Source organism: Urocampus carinirostris, chromosome 11 (genome assembly GCF_059441175.1).
Source record: "Urocampus carinirostris isolate Australia breed hairy pipefish chromosome 11, RoL_Ucar_1.0, whole genome shotgun sequence".
Taxonomy (NCBI): Eukaryota; Metazoa; Chordata; class Actinopteri; order Syngnathiformes; family Syngnathidae; genus Urocampus; species Urocampus carinirostris.
This window is the reverse complement of record NC_142359.1, coordinates 34,138,879-34,158,303: the sequence shown is the minus strand read 5'-3', so window position 1 is coordinate 34,158,303 and position 19,425 is coordinate 34,138,879. Positions and strand designations below refer to the sequence as shown.

Sequence of the window (19,425 nt, the reverse complement as noted above, 5' to 3'; positions counted from 1 at the left end):
AATTGAAGAAGATGTGCACACCAACCTGTTAGAGTGGTAAACCATTCATCTTTCTTGGCCTGTGCAATCTTGAGAGCTTTCAAGCTAACACAGCCGAGACACTCCAGATCTATTTTGTCTTCAAACCACTCAAAGATCTCCATTTCTGGGTTAAGTGTAAGAATTTTTTTTTCTCGAGGCGTGGTGTATTACAATAAATATTTTACAAATAAAAAGACCCAAATTTAGCTGTCTTTTACATAGATTCTGTGCTCTTTGCCCTATTGATTTTGTTGTTCCTGTATAAGCCATGCCCTCTCGCCAAGTGCTGCTACTAGTGACTCACAACCAAACTTGCGAGTAACAACTGACCCTGTGATTTCAGTATTTTATCATTGTAAATGCTTAGATGTGAATATATATATATATAATATATATACATATATATAAAGGGAGAATATCAGTAGGGAGAAGTTACACATTCCCATACTCTCTGCTTGAAACGGCGTCCCCATAACTGTATGCAGTTGTATCTTGTAGCTATATATCACCCGCAATCAAAATCATGTTGCTGTCGTATTTCTGGGTTGAATGTCACGTTGTGAGTAAAGGAGAATCCGTCAAAGAACAGAAAACGGTTATGAAATATCTGGATTTTAATAGGAGCAGAGTAACGCACTAGGTTGTTTCAACAGTTGAGTTTTTTTTTTTTTTTTTTTTTTTTAACACTTTACAGTACCAGATAGCGAGAAAAGTTCTTGCTTTCCAGGTACGAGTTCCGTTGTAACACGTTACTCCCAACACTGCACTCAAGTACATTAGTTGTGCTCCCTTGAAACAATGATGATATGTAAATGTTTGGATTTCTTAAAAAGAAGTATTAATGAGTCGTTTTCCTGGAATCAAGACTACAGTAATTGGTAGACTGTCCGTTATTGCATTACCCACATTACACTTTGGTGGCAAGAGTATGCAAATTGCCGGCGAACAGGCATGGCTGTCGTTGGTTTTTATGGTAATGCACTGTCATCCCTCCCGAAGCTGCAAGCTGAACCCAACTGATGGACTTCAAATGACCCGGGGACACTGAACGGGGCCTCCCGTGAAACAGGTGACTGCCTTTGTTTATTCATCAGAACATTCCAGACAAGATTTGCATTAGTGCTAATATTGCTAGAATCGACGGGTAGTGGAAAGCCAACATTTGGGTTAAGATATCCCATATTACGTTAACTTTATCTTGCATAATTCCACGTTTATGTTTTGCAAGAGGCACTCCAAACACAAGGAGACCAAATTCCATTTCAATGGCCTCCTAGTACAGGATGCTCCTTTTTTTTAGAGAAACACTACATTTTGTTGGACACCTGCAAACGTTGCTTGACTCCATTTGGGAGTTCACATTTCAAGAGCTGGCCTACCCCAATTCAGTTTGTTGAGGGACCTAAAACTGTCTTAAATGCGTTAAGAGTAACGGAGACCGGGTACAGATGTAACACAGGGATAGTTTTAACAGTGAAAGTTTCACCAATTGTAAGTCAGTTTTACATAGGATACTCCCCTTTCAATTTTGACCTAACAAGACGTTTGAAGACTCGGAGTAACATTGACTCAATTTTATGATCAAAAGACAAATTTTCTGGTAAAATTTCAAACTTTTTCTTGCTCAATGTTTTTTTGTTTCATGTCAAATAGGCTAAAGATTGACACATTTATGGTACCTTGTTGTAATGTCCACGATTTTGCCTTCAATCCTATGTGGGGGGTTTTCATGCTGGCCAACAATCACATGAAGAAAATGTCAGAACCCAAACAGACGGAGGACCCAGATGTGTACCGTTTTCACACAAGCTTTATTTTACGGGAATGGGGCAGTCATGCGCGTGCACACAAACGGCAGTGATTCGGCGATCGCTGGGCGGAAGATGTGAGACAGAGATGACAGGCGTGGGAAAACAGGAAGCCAGAGGCAGACAAAATCGATACCAGATACATGAGCAGATACTGAACAGACAAGATCGATACGGGATACAACAGCAAGATACCGGGCAGGATTGATACTGGAGCAAGATGCAGGACACAAGGAATCGATACCGGAGACTGGAGCAAGATACCGTACAGGACGGGACAGACGGGATTGATCCTGGATACTAGAGAAAGATACCGGACAGGGCAGGACAGACGGAATCGATACTGGATACACGAGCAGGATACCAGACAGGACGGGATCGATACCAGATACTAGAGACTAGAGCAAGATACCGGACAGGGCAGGACAGACGGAATCGATACCGGATACACAAGCAAGATACCGTACAGACAGGATCAATACCGGATACTGGAGCAAAATACTGGACAGGACGGAAAAGACGGTATCAATACCGGATACTGGATACACAAGCAGGATACCGGACAGAATCAAAATACAAGTCTTGCAAGTTCAGATGTTCGTTGACGGACTGACAAGGAGTGAATGAGAGCACTGAGTTTAAATAGGAGGGCAGGCAACGAGCAGCAGCTGGCACCAAACCAGAGGACCCAAGTGAGGGCTAAGGGCAACCGTGACAGAAAATGTTAGATTAATGATGGCTGATAGGTACAGGGACAGCTTCTGTTTAGTCTGTAAGGACAAATGCAATGGTGAACAAAAGTGGGTACAGTGTTTTGATTGTAAGCAATTTGCCGGTGAAGGCTTCACCCCAGGCGCTAGCTTATACATTTACCACAACTTCTTGTCAGACTCTAACAAGGCTGCCCATACAAAAGGATAGATATGACACAAGTATTTTGTTCTATTACATGCTCTTCTTGTCCTGTATTTCTAATAAATAAAGATCACTTCTAAGATTTGACTAAAGCTTTTTGGGGATTATGATCACACTGTTACAACTGTCCACTTGCAGTGTTTCAACACAGGAAATGGTTGTAACACTGTATCTTTCTGAAAGACTGTCAGACTTTTGGAAATACTTAGCACTCTACCATTGATGTCTAATTGTAAAAGACAAATTAAGGTGCCATGTATAAAAGTTTGAAAGAACTAGCCCAAAAGATCATAACATGGGGAGGTAAAAAGCAAAATGTGTTACAACTGTACCTGGTCTCCGCTACTGCTTACTAACTCGGTGGGCTCCACCGCACACTTTGTCACTCGCACACTCCGTAAGGGCAACCTTCCAGGAAGTCTTTGTGTCTTTATGACTTCCTGTATGCCTCCCTGGTCGGGAAGCTTGATTGCCTGCCTTGCCTGTCAGCGAGCGGAAATAGCTTTTTGTTTCAGGAGCAATAGCCAAGTCCTTCTTTGTAGGAGAGCGGAAACGTTTGCCTTTGCATGCCCTTAATAGATCAGCAACTTTGCCGTTTTTACTGCCACAATCATACTACGGGAAACGGTCATTTGTCATTTTGCAACTGTCAAAAACAGTATAGATGGATACAGATATTACAATTTTGTATGTAGTTATAAGCAGTAATGTGTACTGTAATGCGTAATTAATGAATTTTGGAAATTAACTCGTTTCAATATGGTGTGTTGCTCGACCAATTTTTAAAATAAAGTCATGAATCAAAGTTTTTTTTGCTCTCAGACCGTTGCTCCTTCTCTCACGAAGTAACATTCAACCCGCAACATAACGCTGGACATGACACGTATTGAATTTTTTGTGATTTTGCGGTGGACCTAACCGCAGGAAGCAGGAAAGGCAAAATGCTCAAAAACAGATTGCATTTAATTACAAAATTATCAACAAAGTAACAAACACATGGTTGGAAACAATAATTAAACATTCAGAACCGGAAAAACAAAAAACAAACCTCATAAATCAGGATGACACTGGAAAAGGGTGATCTTGACGGTGGAAAATAAATGTGGAAAATGAAAATCACCTGACACTGTGTGCTATCCAAGATGTCCTCATGATGGATCAGGCTAGATAGGGACAGGTGTGGGGTGATTGGACACACCTGTCCTAAATACAACCCGAATAGGCGCCCTCTAGTGGACGGAGCCATGCCAGGCCCTCCCTCTCAAGGGCTGGGTACCAGACGTCACATAAGCAAAACAAGTTGAATTACGGAGGCTGGGAACTCACCTTTCAGCCAGGAACTCTCCCCGCATCCGGGGCAGGGAGCCAAAGCAACCTGGACTTTCCCCACAGCCAGGGTCTCCTTTCGGACCAGCGTTTGACCTGAAGCATGTGAACGCCTGCATGGACCAGCTGGCAGAGATGGGAAGCTGCGTCGTGGCCGCCATAGACTTTCTGGACTAGTTTACAGGCTGGGGGCGTCGCTGCTGTCATGCACTTTCCGGACAAATTTTCAACATGTTACCTAGTGTTTACTATGTTTGTGTACTGTAATGCTAAATGTAATTACCCTGGTCATCCTGAAAGAAGGATACCACTTGTGAGGTCCCTTCTCAAGGTTTCTCTTTTTCCTCACGCTGAGGTTTTGAGGTGTTCCTTGCCCGCGTGTTGGTTTAAGATTAGGAAATTGTGTCATTGTAATCCTGTGCAGTCCTTTGAGACATTTTTGTGATTAAGGGCTATATAAATAAATTTGACTTGACTTGTCTTGACTTATTTGCCTTTGCCTTTTTTAGGTTAAGCAATTGTGTGTTTTCTTATGTTTTTTTTTTTCCGAGGGGCTCACAATTGGTATATTATTCTGCTCCCCGTTAGCGTCCCCCGTTAGCGTCCAGGTTCCCGAAGGCTTTCAAATTTGTTTGGACCAGGTTAGCCCCGGCTGGGTTTGTGTTTGTTACCGTGGCCGTTTTTTGGTGTCAGTTCTCGGGTAGCCTGGCTGATCGATTCTGGTTAGATGCCGGCTAGCCTGCTGTGTCCTGGCTAGGTTATCCCCAGGCGTTTTTTTTTTGCTAACTTGCCCCATTTTGAGATGCTTACCATTGCTGCACCCACCTGTGACATTTACCGCAAAAACTATGAAAACTTGGCTCAAAATACTCATAACCAATTAATTAACACGTAAACCAATATAGTGACCTACTTGGGAGGGTGCTGGTGTTGCTCTGATGATGTCACAGATCAGGTAGGAAGAGACGATACAGGTTGTCTTCAAAATGCATTATCCGGGAAAATAATTGGAATGTACCAATGAAATATATATAGATATGCAAAAAAACATGTATTTTTTTCACATTTTGTATGTTTTAGAATGTCTGTATCCCTTTAAATATGAAAGTACACGTCTGGGGAAAAGCAATGGAAGAAAACTGACAATTTGGAATAATTTTATTAAGTATTCTTGGACAAAATATGATTAAATCACACGATTCAGATATTTTTAGGCCAGCAGAGAAATTCTTGCAGGCCCTGACAGCCCACTACTGGTATATAGTTTCATTGCCGCGGCCAATAGCGTGTCGGCATGCGCGCATGCCTGCTTTCGATCCGGCTGTCTGGTGATGCTGTGCTGTTTTCTCACTGAGTGATTGGCTGAGCATGATCTTGCTATAGGCAGATGCGGTGGCGTGCATCAAAAAGGCATTCGTTGAAAGTAAGATTGGAAACATTTTCCATTTATAATGCACGAGTCCCACTCGTGGCCGGTGAGAATGCTTTCCACGGCCACTGAGATGATCTTGATTTATTATTTGTATGGAGCCAGACTCGTAAGAGACGAAGAAAGGGGAAAAACAGAGAGATACAGAGAAATGAAGTGGGAAGAAAAAGAATAGAGAGTGAAAGAGAGAAACGAGAAAGAAAGAGGAAGAAAAAGAGAAGAAAAAAACAGAGGAAAAGTGGGGTGGATAAATAGAAAAAGAGAGAAAGAGTAGGAAAGCGAGAGAAGAGAAAAAAATAATGCGAGGAGAATAAAAGAGGCAAATATGGAAAGAAGAGAAGAACAAATAGAGAGGTAATGGAAAAGGGGCAGAAAGAGGCAAAGGCAAAAAAGGGGTAAAAGAGAGGTAGAAAGAGAAAGAAAAAAAGAGAAAAAGTGGTTTGCAATAATCTGTGGTATGTGTAGCCCTTTGAGACTCCCTCCTTGTGATAAAGTGCTATACAAATAAACATGGCTCGACTTGTATTGCTTTCCAATTGTTTATAGAGAAAATACCGTCATTTTTGTGACGATCTAGCACAGATTATCTTTACAAACTCGGCAAGAATGAAGCGTTACATGAAGAGTGTATTTTGGCAAATTAACAGAAATGGGCGAACCCAAGAATTATACAATTTCTAAAACCCTCTTTTACTTCTTAAATGACATTATAGTCTAAAATATGATGAAAACGCTCGATTTAAAAAAAAGGAAAATAAAACAAAAACGTGGACATCGCAGCGTTGGAAGTACTCCACGGCGCTAAATAAATGTAGTCTTTGTAATATTTAGAAATAGTCTTCCTACCATCTAAACCGTATTTACAACTATAAAATCAATCGTGTGTTATAAAGCGCGTTGGAAGTCCTCAGTGTTGTATGAATTGCACTCCATTTACCAGTCACGACTGTCTCTTTTAGTTAAATGAAAAATAAAAATTCAGCCAGACAGCTATTTGCATTTGAAAACTGGACTTCTTTATTAATTTCAATACATGAAATTACTTTGTACAAATCTCTCAAATTGAGGCAAATAGAACCCCGGAATTCAGGAGTTTTGTCCTAGCACACGTTTGACTCAGTTGCACCCTATCGATGATGAAAATTACCAACAAGCAAACAGGTCCACCGTTTATGTAAGCTTGACATTTGAACGCTTCATTATTGGGCAAGTAGCGCCGTCTAGTGGACAGGCTGCGATGCATTGGTGGCCCAAATTCATTGACCACGCGGGGCATCCATTCTAAAGAAGGGGAGACTGTGTAGAGTTGTAACATATGCTTTCTCCCTCCACATTTTATGATCTTATGCGCTAGTCCTCTCAAACTTGTATGCATGGTACCTTAGTCTTTTACAAGTAGACATAAACAGTAGAGTGCTAAGTAGCTCTAAATGTCTGTGACAGCCACTCAGACGGTGTCACACCCATAACCAGTAACGCTACCGTTGTAACACTGCTTGTGGCATACCTGTCCACCTGTACGTTTTTGCCATACAAAGTAAGTTTATTATGCATTATAAGACGTGTACGACGTACAAGAAAATATGTACGGAAAAACGCAAATATGTCAATTATGGGTACCATCCGGCATACACCGACTATCACGAAACGGCAAATCGATCAAGTCAAACAAGTTCGCCGCGGAAGACTCTATCTCGGTATTGTTTTTTTTTTTTTTTCGTTGCAAACGAAGCGAGCGGTTTGATGCTACTGTGCGCATGCACTTGCCGCCTTGGATTTCACGTGGTAGTTATGTAGTGAAAGGAAGTCTGTCTCTTTTAAGAGAACCGGCTTTTTCGGCTCAACTCCTTAAAGAGAGCCGGCTCTCAAAAGACCCACTTGCTTTGATGCATTATATTACGAATTATTATCGTTGTATAAAGAAGTTAAGAAAAAAAGGAAGTATAAAAGGAGAAAATGAAAAAAAATACAGGTTTGTGGTCATCCGTTTAATCAGTATATTGCCAACAATAATTTCATGCAGAAAATGAATTCATAATTTGAATAAGAAAATGTATTACTCTACTTAATTACATTTGCATGTATTTTTTCCTTCTACAGTGAACGTCCAAGCTACTTCATTTTTGGACTTTGTTTTTATAATAAACCTCATTCATGTCGAGCAACTCAGTATCTCACAAAAAATGTTAATTAACAATATATATGCTATAACAAAACACATGTACAATATAACATGTTAAACTACATAAATAAACACGTTTGAAAAAAAAATATGGTGTAAGATTATTTTGTAGTTTGTAAGGGAAAATACGACAGTTTGTAAGGGCATGGAGCCGAGGAGGTTGACAGGTATGTTGTGGACAGTTGTAACAGTGTGATTTATTATTCCAAATAAGCTTCGGAAAGTCCAATATTTGAAGAACTCTTTATTTAATAGAAATATATGACAAGAAGAGCATGGCACAAAATGGTTGTGTCATAATTATCCATTTGTATAGGCGTAACCAGTCTGTTTCAATCCAAGCACCCTCCAAAATTATGGTATTTTAAAAACTATTCCTTGATAAAAAATGACAAGAAATCGAAAAATACTCCACTGCCAAAAATATGGTTCTGTCATTATTACCGATTGAGAGCACCTGCGACTGCTTGATTGGCACCAACAGCCCGGACAGCTGATTGGCTGATGCTCTTTTTAAACCCCCGGCTTCCAAGAGGAAGCAGTCAGAACGTTATGCGAACTGTTGCCACCAGCTCAGTAAGCCTTTACGTCTGACTCTGTTCCTGGCCTGCTTTTCTCTGCCTGATCTTCGTTGCCAACCTGTTTCCGGACCTGACTTTGCCCCGTTCTGTCTGTTTGTTACCTAATCTGTTTTGCCCCGTTACCTGCCTGCCTCCTGTTGCCGACCTCGTTTCCGAACCTGACACTGCCTTTGCTCTCCAGTCCCAGCCAGCGACTTGTAATTCCCGCCTGTCTTCGATCCTCCTCACTAGACACGGGATCGCCACTTCCGCATCTCCTGCTCCCCTTGGTCCGTCGATCCTCGGATCGTGGAAGCAAGCCCTTCTCTCACTCTTATTAATAAAACCGACTAAACGAATGTTACTGGGTCCTGTCTCCGTTCCTGGGGCATGACACCTGCTCCCCTTTCGCTCAGCTAGTATCACTTGCGGCATAGCGGTGGAGTCAGTGGAGGTTCTGTTGTATTACAGTGAGAGTAAGTTGAAAGTGGTTATGTTGGACAACTATTTTACCATTCAATACCATGACTTTCTTGTCGTCAACATATATATCGTGATAAGTTTTTCTGCTACCCACAAAGTGTAATGTGATGTTGACGAACGGGGACTGACACTCCTGAACAGTGTTAAATGATCCTAAATCACTTTAAAGCCCCATTGTGAAATATTTGACCACTAGATGTCACTGTATTGTCGAATGTGAACAAAAACCAAGGGCACAGAACACAGTGTAGCAGCAAGATCACAGAAAAACACAGGGCCGACCTCTAGGTAGGGATTCCAATACACAAAAGGTGATAGGCCATGTGCTAAAAAAAGGCAACCTTCACCGGCGAAATGTTTGAAATCAATACACTGTAGCCATGTTTTCTTTGCCCTTGCATATTTTACAGATGTAATTTTGATGTGTTACAATTGGACCTCCCCTCCCCTACAGTGGCACTTGTCCCCAGTCGTAACTCGTTTACTTTTCACACCAGCTATAATTCAACAATATGAGTAAAAACAGGAATCCGTACTGGTATTGATCCAGAAAAAAATACTAAAATCGAATGGAACACCCCTAACAAAGATAATTAATGGATGTGCAAATAGAATAATTGATTATCAAATTCATTAAAAATGTATTCTTTGTGTGCATTCAGATTAGAAGCACAATTTTTTTTTAATTTTTTACAGAGTAAATATAGTCCGATTCTATTATTGCCTCACAGTATAGAGAACTACGTATTTTTGTGGAATTAAATAATTGCTGATATTCGGGTCAAAATTTGGCAAAAATAATGTTTTACAAGTTTATATTTGATAAAACATATGTATGCATTGTGATTGCATGTGTCATGAACCAGAACTGGACCAGGACCCAAACGCATGACTTTACTCACAAGCCTTTTATTTTACGGGAATTGGGGAGTCATGCACTTTAGGCAGCAGTCTAGCGTGAAATGATAGGAAGCCAGAGGCCGACGAGATCAATACCAATTGCCCGAGTTGATAATCGGACTGAACGGGACAGACAGGTTAGATAATGACAAAGGATATCGAAAATAAACAGGGCAAACTAGACAGGAACGAAAACTGGAGAAAATAATAAACAGGACAAGAATAGACGGAAACACAAGTGGAAACCAAAATTAAACGGAATCAATACCGGACAGGAAGTACCAACAGGAACAGGACCCAGTCGAAACCCATGTCTTGTGGGGCAGAAGTTCGTTGACTGACTGACAAAAGAAAAAAATGAGAGCACGGAGCTTAAATAGACAGAAAGCCAATCTGTCAATGAACCGCAGCTGGTGCCACACGGGCGGGGCCAATTGGGCGCCATGGCAACCGTGACAGTATGAAATTAAATGTAAATTACCAAATAATTTTTGGTAATACATTTTTTTAGGACTAACTAGTAGCTGAATCACAAAATTTAAATTTGAAATAACTGTTTTAGAAGGTTTTAAACGAAACATCTAGGTTTGTCTGATTAATGTACAAAATAATGTAAATAAATGTAAATGTTCTGCATTTATATAGTGCTTTTAAGTCAATTAAGAAAGTGCTTTACAATGTGCTTCACGCTTTCCTTTTAACACACACTAACCGATAGCAGCGTCAGCCATGCAAGGCAACCAACTGATCATTGGGTGGCATCAGGGATTCAGTGTCTTTCCCAAGGACAATTCGACACAGAGGAGCTGGGAATCGAACATGCAACCTCTCGAGCGCTAAATAGTACACTGTCAACAGTTCAAGACAACAAACCACATCCCTGAAAAAAAGTAAAGTTGGAAACACCTTCAAATAGAAAGTATTCCTGTCAATAAGAAGAGTTGTTTGCTTAAATTCTTTGAGTCGGCTTTCTTGACTGCAAACCCGGAGCTTTCGGTTCTGAATTTGTATTCTGCATTTGGACTGATCCCTGCATGGCTCTGTGGCTAGGACCTTGACTCGGCCTCCTGGCCGAGAGCAAGAGTCTCAGCCCCTTGGCTTTGTAGCGTATTATGATTTGACCTATAATGGATAATTGATAAAGAATATAGAACAATAAACTTTACAAAATCCCTCCCCCCTTCTCAACCAATGATAACTCTTATTTGGTTTTGAGATTCTGGAAGTCTATCTAAACTGAAACCAAACTACAAATTATGTTCGTCTATCCGACTCGAAAAGTTTAGAAGTTCAGGTTCATCAACTCATTTGAAAAGAAAAAAATTTACAAAAAAATTGTTTTAATGAAAAACTGGTTTACGTGAAAGATCTCTCCTGCACCAAAAAAAATATACCGCAGAGTAAGACGCAGGATGATCGTACTTTGGCTGAATGATTGGAAAAGATTCAAGACTAGCATTAGCTTTTCTTGATGTGTTTTATGTCAAAACAAATCTTTACTTGGAGCCTTATATAGACCTGAAGGAGACGTTTCCTGTGGACATTCGCAGGTAATTGAGTTCCAACAGATTGTCATGCAGAATACCATCAGTTCTAATTGGTTCGATGCTAGACTTCACTTCAGTTACACTTTCATTGCCGACATCCAGGGGGGAGTCATACATGGCATTTTCACCGACAGGCCTTGGGCCCTCTGGACTAGAGAAGCGAGCTTGCGTTTTGGTCATTTTAGGAGTGACCTCGCCTCCCGTCTGCCACTTGGGCAGCCTAACGATTGGCGAGTTGGCGATGACGGGCTTAGGTCTTCCATTGGGAAGGGTGCTCACACGTCGGCCTCGCACAGTGCTACTGGCGGACGTGCCAAAGAGCCTGGACTTTCCCTCGGGGAGTGTGCCATCTGACGTCGCCGTTTGCCGGTTTGTGTTTTGGAGCTTTTCAAAAGTTGGAGTTGGCATTTCTGATAGCATGCTCGTGTTCACCAAATAATGAGTGTTTCGGTCTAAACTTTGGAAAACTAGCTTAACAAGAGACATGTTTGACAGTTTGGTTGCAGGATTTGTGCCTTGTACCTCACCTGATGCGGGATTCAAGTTTTTAGAATGCGGAAATCCAGTCGCGAAAAAAGCAGCTGTAGTGGGAGGGGGTGATTTTCTCCGGCTGAAACTGTATTTGGACCAGAGAGAAGGATAAACATTTGACATTTTGAAGGTGTAGCTCTTTCCTCTCTGGGTTGAAGAATGGGCGGCTGAAGCCAAAGATGATGGCCACCGCCCTCGTTTCCATGCCAGGGAATTGCTGAACCTTTTGGTGGTTGCCTGAGGGACTGGTTCCTGGGTCGTCAAAGCCACCACTTTCGCTGCTAACAGCACGGGCACGTGCGCTTTGAAATTATCTTGCTGAGTCTGAGCCACAAAGCGTCGGGGTGGAAGAGGAATTTTTGGGATGGCTCGATAGTGAGCGGTTTTGTGCGCCCCTTCGTCTCCCAGTGCTGAGGATGTCCAGGCACTTCTGTCCTTCTTTATGTCAGAAATGAAATCTTTGCCAATGTGTTCCCGTCCGACGAATGAGGCTTTGAAGAGAGATGGTTTGATTTTGCGATGATTACCTTGGGACGATGAAAGTTTCTCTGTTTGGGGGCCGTATTTGAAAACGGAACTTTTGTCCTCTAAAGATGTCACTTGTCTCTGCGGAAATCCGCTGTGTCTGAAAGCATCAGATGTCCTGAGATCTTGCGCTTCCACACCAGTGTGGCTGGGTGTCCAATGTCGGGATTGCTGTGGCCAAAGGATGGATGACCTTTGCCACGCAGTTTGAGATTCTCTGGCTGCCATTTGGGGAACCTCCCCTCTTGACGCAACTTCCACTCTGGGAGGGTCTTCAGACTTTCTGGGGCTCAGGTTCCACAGGCGGCCTGGAGCCGATTTAAGGACGATTGCCGGGTATTGGTCTAGCTTTTTGCCTTGCCTGACCAAAAGCCTGTTGGTCGCTGCTGGTATCTCCACTTCGTAGTCTCTGCCCCTTTGGCGGGAATGGAAATTGTCTTTTGTTTTCAGCAGCTGATGTCCAGAAGAGGACGGATACGGTTTATACGGAGGATACCCCGCCGCCGCCAGAACATCAGCCTGGAGGACGCTTGCTTGACTGGCTATAGAAGAAAAATTGAATGGAGACAAAGCTGACTCATCAATTTCCTCATGATTGAAGCGATGCATTCCAATTAAAAAGACCACACACTGCAGGTTTGGAAAGGTATCCATCTATCTATCTACATTGGTCATATCACTCAAGAGGGGCGACCGACAGCAAGACAAACGCATACAAAAACAAAGAAAATAAAAAATGGAACAAGTAGAAAAAAAAAAACACAAAAATTTTGGGACGATGGCCAAACCAAATGCCCTAGCACCCAAACAAGTTAAGCACCTCGGCACCCAAGTTGGTCATGCTTTTGTTACTCGAAATGAAACGGGACACAAGAAAGCGGCCATGTTCTGTGGTGAGGGGCCCTCTCCCCGAGAAGTGAGAGAATTCTCCCACCGTGGTCCGCTGCGTGTCGTAAGAGGCGACTAAAGTGGAAGGAGCGAGGGGACTGGGATCCCTTCCTTTCCATCCTCTACTCCCTAAGAGACAGCAAGGCAAAGAAAGGGGGGCGGGAGACCGAAAGGTCCCGCAAACCCTAGTTATGTGGTCACTAAATGGGAGAGGATGTGGAAGTAAAACGACTAAGTGGAAGGTTGGTGTCTTAGAAGTGTGTATATATATATATATATATATATATATATATATATATATCACTGTCATGTAAAAACAACAAATATCTACTGCTGTCATTTTTACACTCAGGTTGTTTACAATGTAACTTGTGCCATGTTGTGCATAAAACAACAAAATTGATTTATTTTATGTGATATATACCAAAAAAAGAGACCATTCATCAAAAAAAATCCACCAAAAGAAAAAGACATTACAATAAAGGTGATACTCTTTTTTCGTGTGACCGCAACAACAGGGAAGACCGGGTAAAGTTGTAACACATTTTGCTTTCTCCCTCCCCATTTTATTACCTTTTGTGCTAGTCCTGTCAAAATTTTATACATGATACCTCAATTTAACTTTTACTTTTACAAGTAGACATCAATGGTGGAGTGCCAAGAAGCTCCAAAGTCTGTGATGCACAGCGTTAGAACCGTACCCTGTCCCGGGTACAGTTATAACACTGCTAGTGGACACTTGTAACGGTGTGATCTTTCATCCCAAATAAGCTCCAGATAGTCCAATGTTTGAAGAACTCTTTATTCAATAGAAATATATGACAAGAAAAAGCATGGAATTCAAAAAGGTGATTGTGTAATATCTATCATTTTATATACTGTAGACAGTTTTGCTAATCAGAGTCTGAAGAGCAGTTGTGGCATATGTATAAGCCAGTGCCTGGGGTGCAGCCTTCACCTGCAAATTATTTGCCATCGAAAAAAAATGTCTTGCTTTTCCCTTGCATTTGTCCACACAGACGCTACAGAAGTTGTCATTTTTGGATGTGTTACAACTGTCCCCATACCTATCAGCAAGAGTTAAATTAACATTTTTTCTGTGTAATTGTTAGCTAGCATGAAAAAAACAGGATAGAAAGCCAGGAATGTGGCCATTACAGCCATGTACCATAAATGTCAATATTTAGCATATTTGGCATGAAACAAAAAACGGTGAGAAAGAAAAAGGTTGAAATCTTTCCCGAAAATGTGTTTTTGACCATAGAATTGAGACAATGTTACTCAGAGTCTTTAAATGTTTTGGTTTATGTCACTATATCACTGACATAAATAAAATGATCTTTCAATTGGTCAAACTTTGACTGTTACAAATGTAACCGGTCTACCAAATGTAGTTTTAAAATTATTTTGTATTCGATTTTAAACTTGATTATAGGCCGTTTTTGACAAGCAACATAAGTGGGTTTTGGTAAAAAAAATAACCATTCGATTGACTTTCCAGTTACCAAACAGAGACAATTTTTGCACCTCTCACCTGGTCCTGAATGTGATGGTGTTGTAAATAACGTGACAGCTACACACACCAATTTAAAGATGAAAATGAGTCTGCACACGGAAAATTAAGAAAGACAAAACCAAACAGGAATGAAAAACTAATCCAAGCCAATAAAAAATTGCAAAGAATATTTACCGATCACCAGAAGTCACCATGATCAATGTCCTCTTCGGCTTGTGCGATGGTTCAAAAGTGCTTGCAGTCACGCTTGCGTGTTTTCTTTGGAAAAGCAAAATTGATTGTGACTCTGATTGGGGCAATTCCTTGCACCTGCTCTGCTCTCTTACCTGCACAGCAAGGTGAGCCTACGCCTTTAGAGCAACACGCTACAACTCTTTACAGTGGTGGCAGTAGCTCAGGAGGTAGAGTGCTGAGCTTGGAACCAAGAGATTGTAGGTTTGATCCCTAACACCTCTGAGTTAAATGTCTTAGACACTGATGTCCTGATGTCCTAGTTCAGGGGTCAGCAACCTTTTTGGTGTGGAGTGCCACTTTCAAATGTCCTTGTAAATCAGTGTGCCACACCAAGATTAATGACTCGCACAACATTTTATTAATATCCAACAGAGCAGTAATTTTACACCAGTCCAAATATACAACATGGATATACATTTTAATCGCATAACTCAGTGTTTTTCAACCCTTTTTGAACCAAGGTACACTTTTATTTATAAAAAAGTTCAGAGGCACACTGTCCGTCGAAAATGTTTGAAAATGACGTTATGTCAAATATTTCACTGTACTACCGCAAAAGCAGATAATTATTATATAAAAAGAAGAAAATAATACTTCAAATGAAAAAGAATGATGTGCTTTATGTTTTGATTTTTTACAGTGCAATCTTAAACCGCTTTATTAAACAAATGAAGTTATTAAATGTACTGTCAAGAGTAGATAATTAGTACATAAAAAGTACATTGAAATCTACTGCCACCTACTGATATCGATGACTAATACACTTCCTTGTCTGAAGATTGCAAAAATACTGAATAATGGCCTGATTTTTTTGAAAAGATAAAATTGGGCAAATTCCAGCGGTACACTGGACAAGGTCTCACGGCACACTAGTGTGCCCGGGCACACTGGTTGAAAAACACTGGTAAAACTGAATTTTTCTTCCACTATTCTTGTTCATCAATCAACTTCCACTATTCTTGTTCATCAATCAACTAAAAATGAATGTGAATAACAAGTGGAAAGGCCTGTAGCCATCCATGACTTCAACTTTTTGCCACAAGAATTAACCAGAATCAACCAGACACGCACTCACACACGAAACAGAAAAGGAGGGGCGCTAAACACTGCGTGCAACTGAAAATGTCTACATTTCAGGTAAAAATGCGCGTTTAAAAAAAAAAAACTTTATTATTTGGATTATTCTGCCGTGCGCTCGCATGCCACTGGTTAACCCCTCGCGTGTCATAGGTTGCCGACCCCTGTCCTAGATTCAGCAGGTATGTGCTAGTTCAGGAGGTAGAGTGGCTGTCTTGGAACGAAGAGGATGCATTTTTGATTCCTAGCTCCTCTAAATTAAATGTCAGAATGCCATTGGGCCCTAATGTCCCCAATTACCATACAATTCAGACTACAAGCTCAGATATTTTTCGCAAACTTTTAACCCTGTGGCTTATGCAATGATGCGGCTAATTTATGCATTCTTTCTAACGGCTGGCAGGGGCGACAAAGCAGTAAAGTTTAATGCGACTTCGTGGTTGTGCATGAATAAAACAAGCATGGACAGATCCTCGTCATGAAAAAGATTTCAATCGAAAGAGGAGCACTAACTACGACATTGGGAATAAATTTGTTCATTTCTTAACTGAAATAATGTTGGCGAAACGAACGGATTACAACGTCCAACAAAACAGAAATGTTTAAGGCAGATTCGTATTCATCTGTCGGCATTAACGTGTTTTTTGGAATAAAAGTTTTATGCGGTCGGATTCTACGGATTGTCCTTGCTGTAACAAAGCAATTTTTGCGGATATTCAAAGAAGCCGAAAACGGCCAGGGGACTTAATGGTGAGTTAGGCCGGCTTTATAGTTTTTAGGTAACTTATTTCGGAATTATCGTGATGTTTCTCTGATGAGCATATTTTAAAATGGTCATCATATCTTAAATCCCAAGATTTTAAGCATTCCGATGATATGTGGCATTTCAGTGACTGGTGACGACGTGCAGACACACATTTGTTTATTAAAAGTCCGGACCGTCAGAATGTTAAGGGATTAAGATAGATGGATGGATAGATAGATAGATGTTGAAAAATAAAATAATAAAATAAAAGAAATAGAAAACAGAAATACCCAATATAACGTGTTTATATAGAGTATTTAAATAGTGCTACAAAAAATACACGCCTTAATAAAATATGCAAATGTGGGGGTGGGGTTTAATGTGGGCTTTGACTCCCCCGGGTGGAGTTAAAGAGCCTCATGGCATGAGGAAGAAATTATCTCCTCAGTCTGTCCGTAGAACAAGACTGTGACAGCAGTCTGTCGCTGAAGCTGCTCTTCTGTTTGGAGATGCTCCTGTGTAGTGGATGTGATGAATTGTTCATGATTGACCGCAGCTTTTTCAGTTCTAGTCCCTCAGCTACAGTTGTCAGGCTGTCCAGCTTTGTGCCCACAAAAGAGCTAGCTGTCCTCACCAGTTTATTAAGACGAGAGGCATCCTTATTCTTAGCGCTGCCACTCAGGTACTGTATATTATTAAAACTCTTTATGTGTAACATCTTTCTTTGCAAATATCTCATGTTTCAATGTGGGCGCATGCAGCTAATCGTCAGGTGCGGCTTATGCATGTACAAAATGTTTTTTCATTTTAAAATGTACTGGGTGCAGCTCTTCAGGATGTCCCCTGCCCACTGCCCGAAGGTGACTGGGATGGGCTTCAGCATACCTGCGACCCTATTGAGGATAAGCGGTGCAGATAATGGATGGATGGGTGCGGCTTATAATCTGGTGTGCTCTATAGTCTGAATTTTACAGTAAGCTGTTAGATGCCAGCTCAAAAGGGAGTGCGGTCGTCTTGGGTCCAAAGAGTTTGCAAGTTCAATTGCGGCTCTGAGTTAAATGTTAAAGTGTCTTTTTATCTTGACACTGAAGCCCTAATGTCCCCAATATGCGGGTAAGCACCGCTATCGGTGTGTGTGTGAGAATGGGTAAGCAAGAAGTGCATTGTAAAAACGTTTTAGGAGGTCTTTAGTGAAGTTAAACCGCAATAAAAATGCAGTCCATTTTCTAGGTGGAATTATTTCTTTTTTGGTGTGATGTGTTTTGAACGGGAAAACAGCCTGTTTTTTGTAAATGACAGAGGGAGCAGAAAATGTTGGTGATGAGCACGAGTAAAATGACTGAAAACAAACTTGCATGGGATAATATAAAGGACAATAAACATGTCCGGGCCTGTGAACGCAAGGCGTTCAAGTGCAGTCAGTGGCGACACGAAAGCGTTGCTGGTTCACGCTCCTTAAATCTTGCAGTTCTGTCTACACTCTGTAGAATCTACGGTGTAGATCAGGGGTCGGAAACCTATGGCTCGCGAGCCATATATGGCTCTTTCTATGAGTATCTGTGGCTCAGAGACCAATTTGATTGCATGCAAAATTTCTCCATCTTGTTCAAAACCGGGTTTGACTATCCTATTCAGGTACACGTAATGCCTAACCAAAGCTAAATGCGAAGGAAACACTTCGCAGTATATATGGCACGTTTTTCACTACAATTTACAGTCAAGGTGTCACACAAAAAAAGGGGAAAAAAAAACTCGTTTTGGCTGTACAACGCTAAATAATCCTTTATTTAAAAGTTCACTATATAATCTGTGTTCAGTGTTCAGATACTTTATGATGAATCCACAGAACTGTAAATACGCCAAAACACCGGAAGAGAACTTAGTCATTTGATTGGGTGAGTGGGAGGGATGGGTGGAGCTATGCAAAAAGTACAAGCATTCCCTCCCATCTCTCGCCAAAGGTAAGCACATAAGGCTCCCTATTCTCAGAATGTTGTGACGTTTTTACAAAATAAATGCTTGCATCTGGTTTTGAAACCAATATGTATGAAAAAAAGGGTCAAAAGGAGTTTATCCGATCTTGAGTAATTGCAAGAAAGAGACAAGTTTAAAGTGGTCTGTTTGTTGAATTTGGGACAGGGGCTCTGGCATTATTCTCTTTTCATAATTTTTATCAAATCATCAAAAATAAATGTGCTGAAGACTAAGCTTTTGTCTGGGGCGCGGGTTTAGCAATTTAGTACATTTGTCTCATAATATATGGTGTGGCTCTTTCCCAAAATAAAATTAATATTTTTTGCTTTTATGGCTCTTTGAGTCAAAAAGGTTCCCGACCCCTAGTGTAGATGGTCCCGTGAGGCAAGAAATAGGGGCTCGATTTTTAGAAATTTTGCTAAGGTAGATGTGCCAAAGTCAAACGGTTGGAAGGGGCAAATAAAATACTTAAAGTACAGCCGAAGGCCCGACTGGTCTAATGCGTTAAAAAACTTTAAAACCATGCATGTAATGTAGTGCAGAGTTTTTCAACCAGTGTGCCGTAAGACCTTGTCTCGTGTGCTATGGCACACCTTTTCTCTGCATTGGTTTTTCTGTTGGTGTTTTTTACTTAAATTAGCTTATTGCTTAAATTGACAGTATAGTTTTTTCATGATCATTGCCGTGGTTCAGGAGGCAATACAGGTTATTATTCAATTTGTTGTATAATTTTGCTGTCACTTTGGAAATTTTGTTTTATAGAA

At 41.0% G+C, this 19,425-nt stretch overlaps 1 protein-coding gene across 1 annotated transcript; it reads right to left on the bottom strand.

Annotated features, from left to right (window-relative positions):
* Positions 1-11,082: 11,082 nt before the first annotated feature.
* LOC148357150 (uncharacterized) lies at positions 11,083-14,944 on the bottom strand. The gene is made up of 3 exons (XM_088347404.1): positions 14,806-14,944; positions 14,650-14,720; positions 11,083-12,769 (listed from the first exon to the last, which is right to left on the bottom strand). The coding sequence occupies exons 1-3, from the start codon at positions 14,823-14,825 to the stop codon at positions 11,133-11,135; spliced, it is 1,728 nt and encodes a 575-aa protein (XP_088203530.1). The 5' UTR covers positions 14,826-14,944; the 3' UTR covers positions 11,083-11,132.
* Between the last annotated feature and the right edge of the window lie 4,481 nt (positions 14,945-19,425).

Coding starts and splice junctions, on each gene's coding strand:
- LOC148357150 (XM_088347404.1), bottom strand. CDS start 14,825: ATGGTGACTTCTGGTGATCG. Junction 14,721..14,805: donor ATGGTGACTTCTGGTGATCG/GTAAATATTCTT, acceptor TTCCGTGTGCAG/ACTCATTTTCATCTTTAAAT. Junction 12,770..14,649: donor ACCATCACATTCAGGACCAG/GTGAGAGGTGCA, acceptor TTTCTTCTATAG/CCAGTCAAGCAAGCGTCCTC.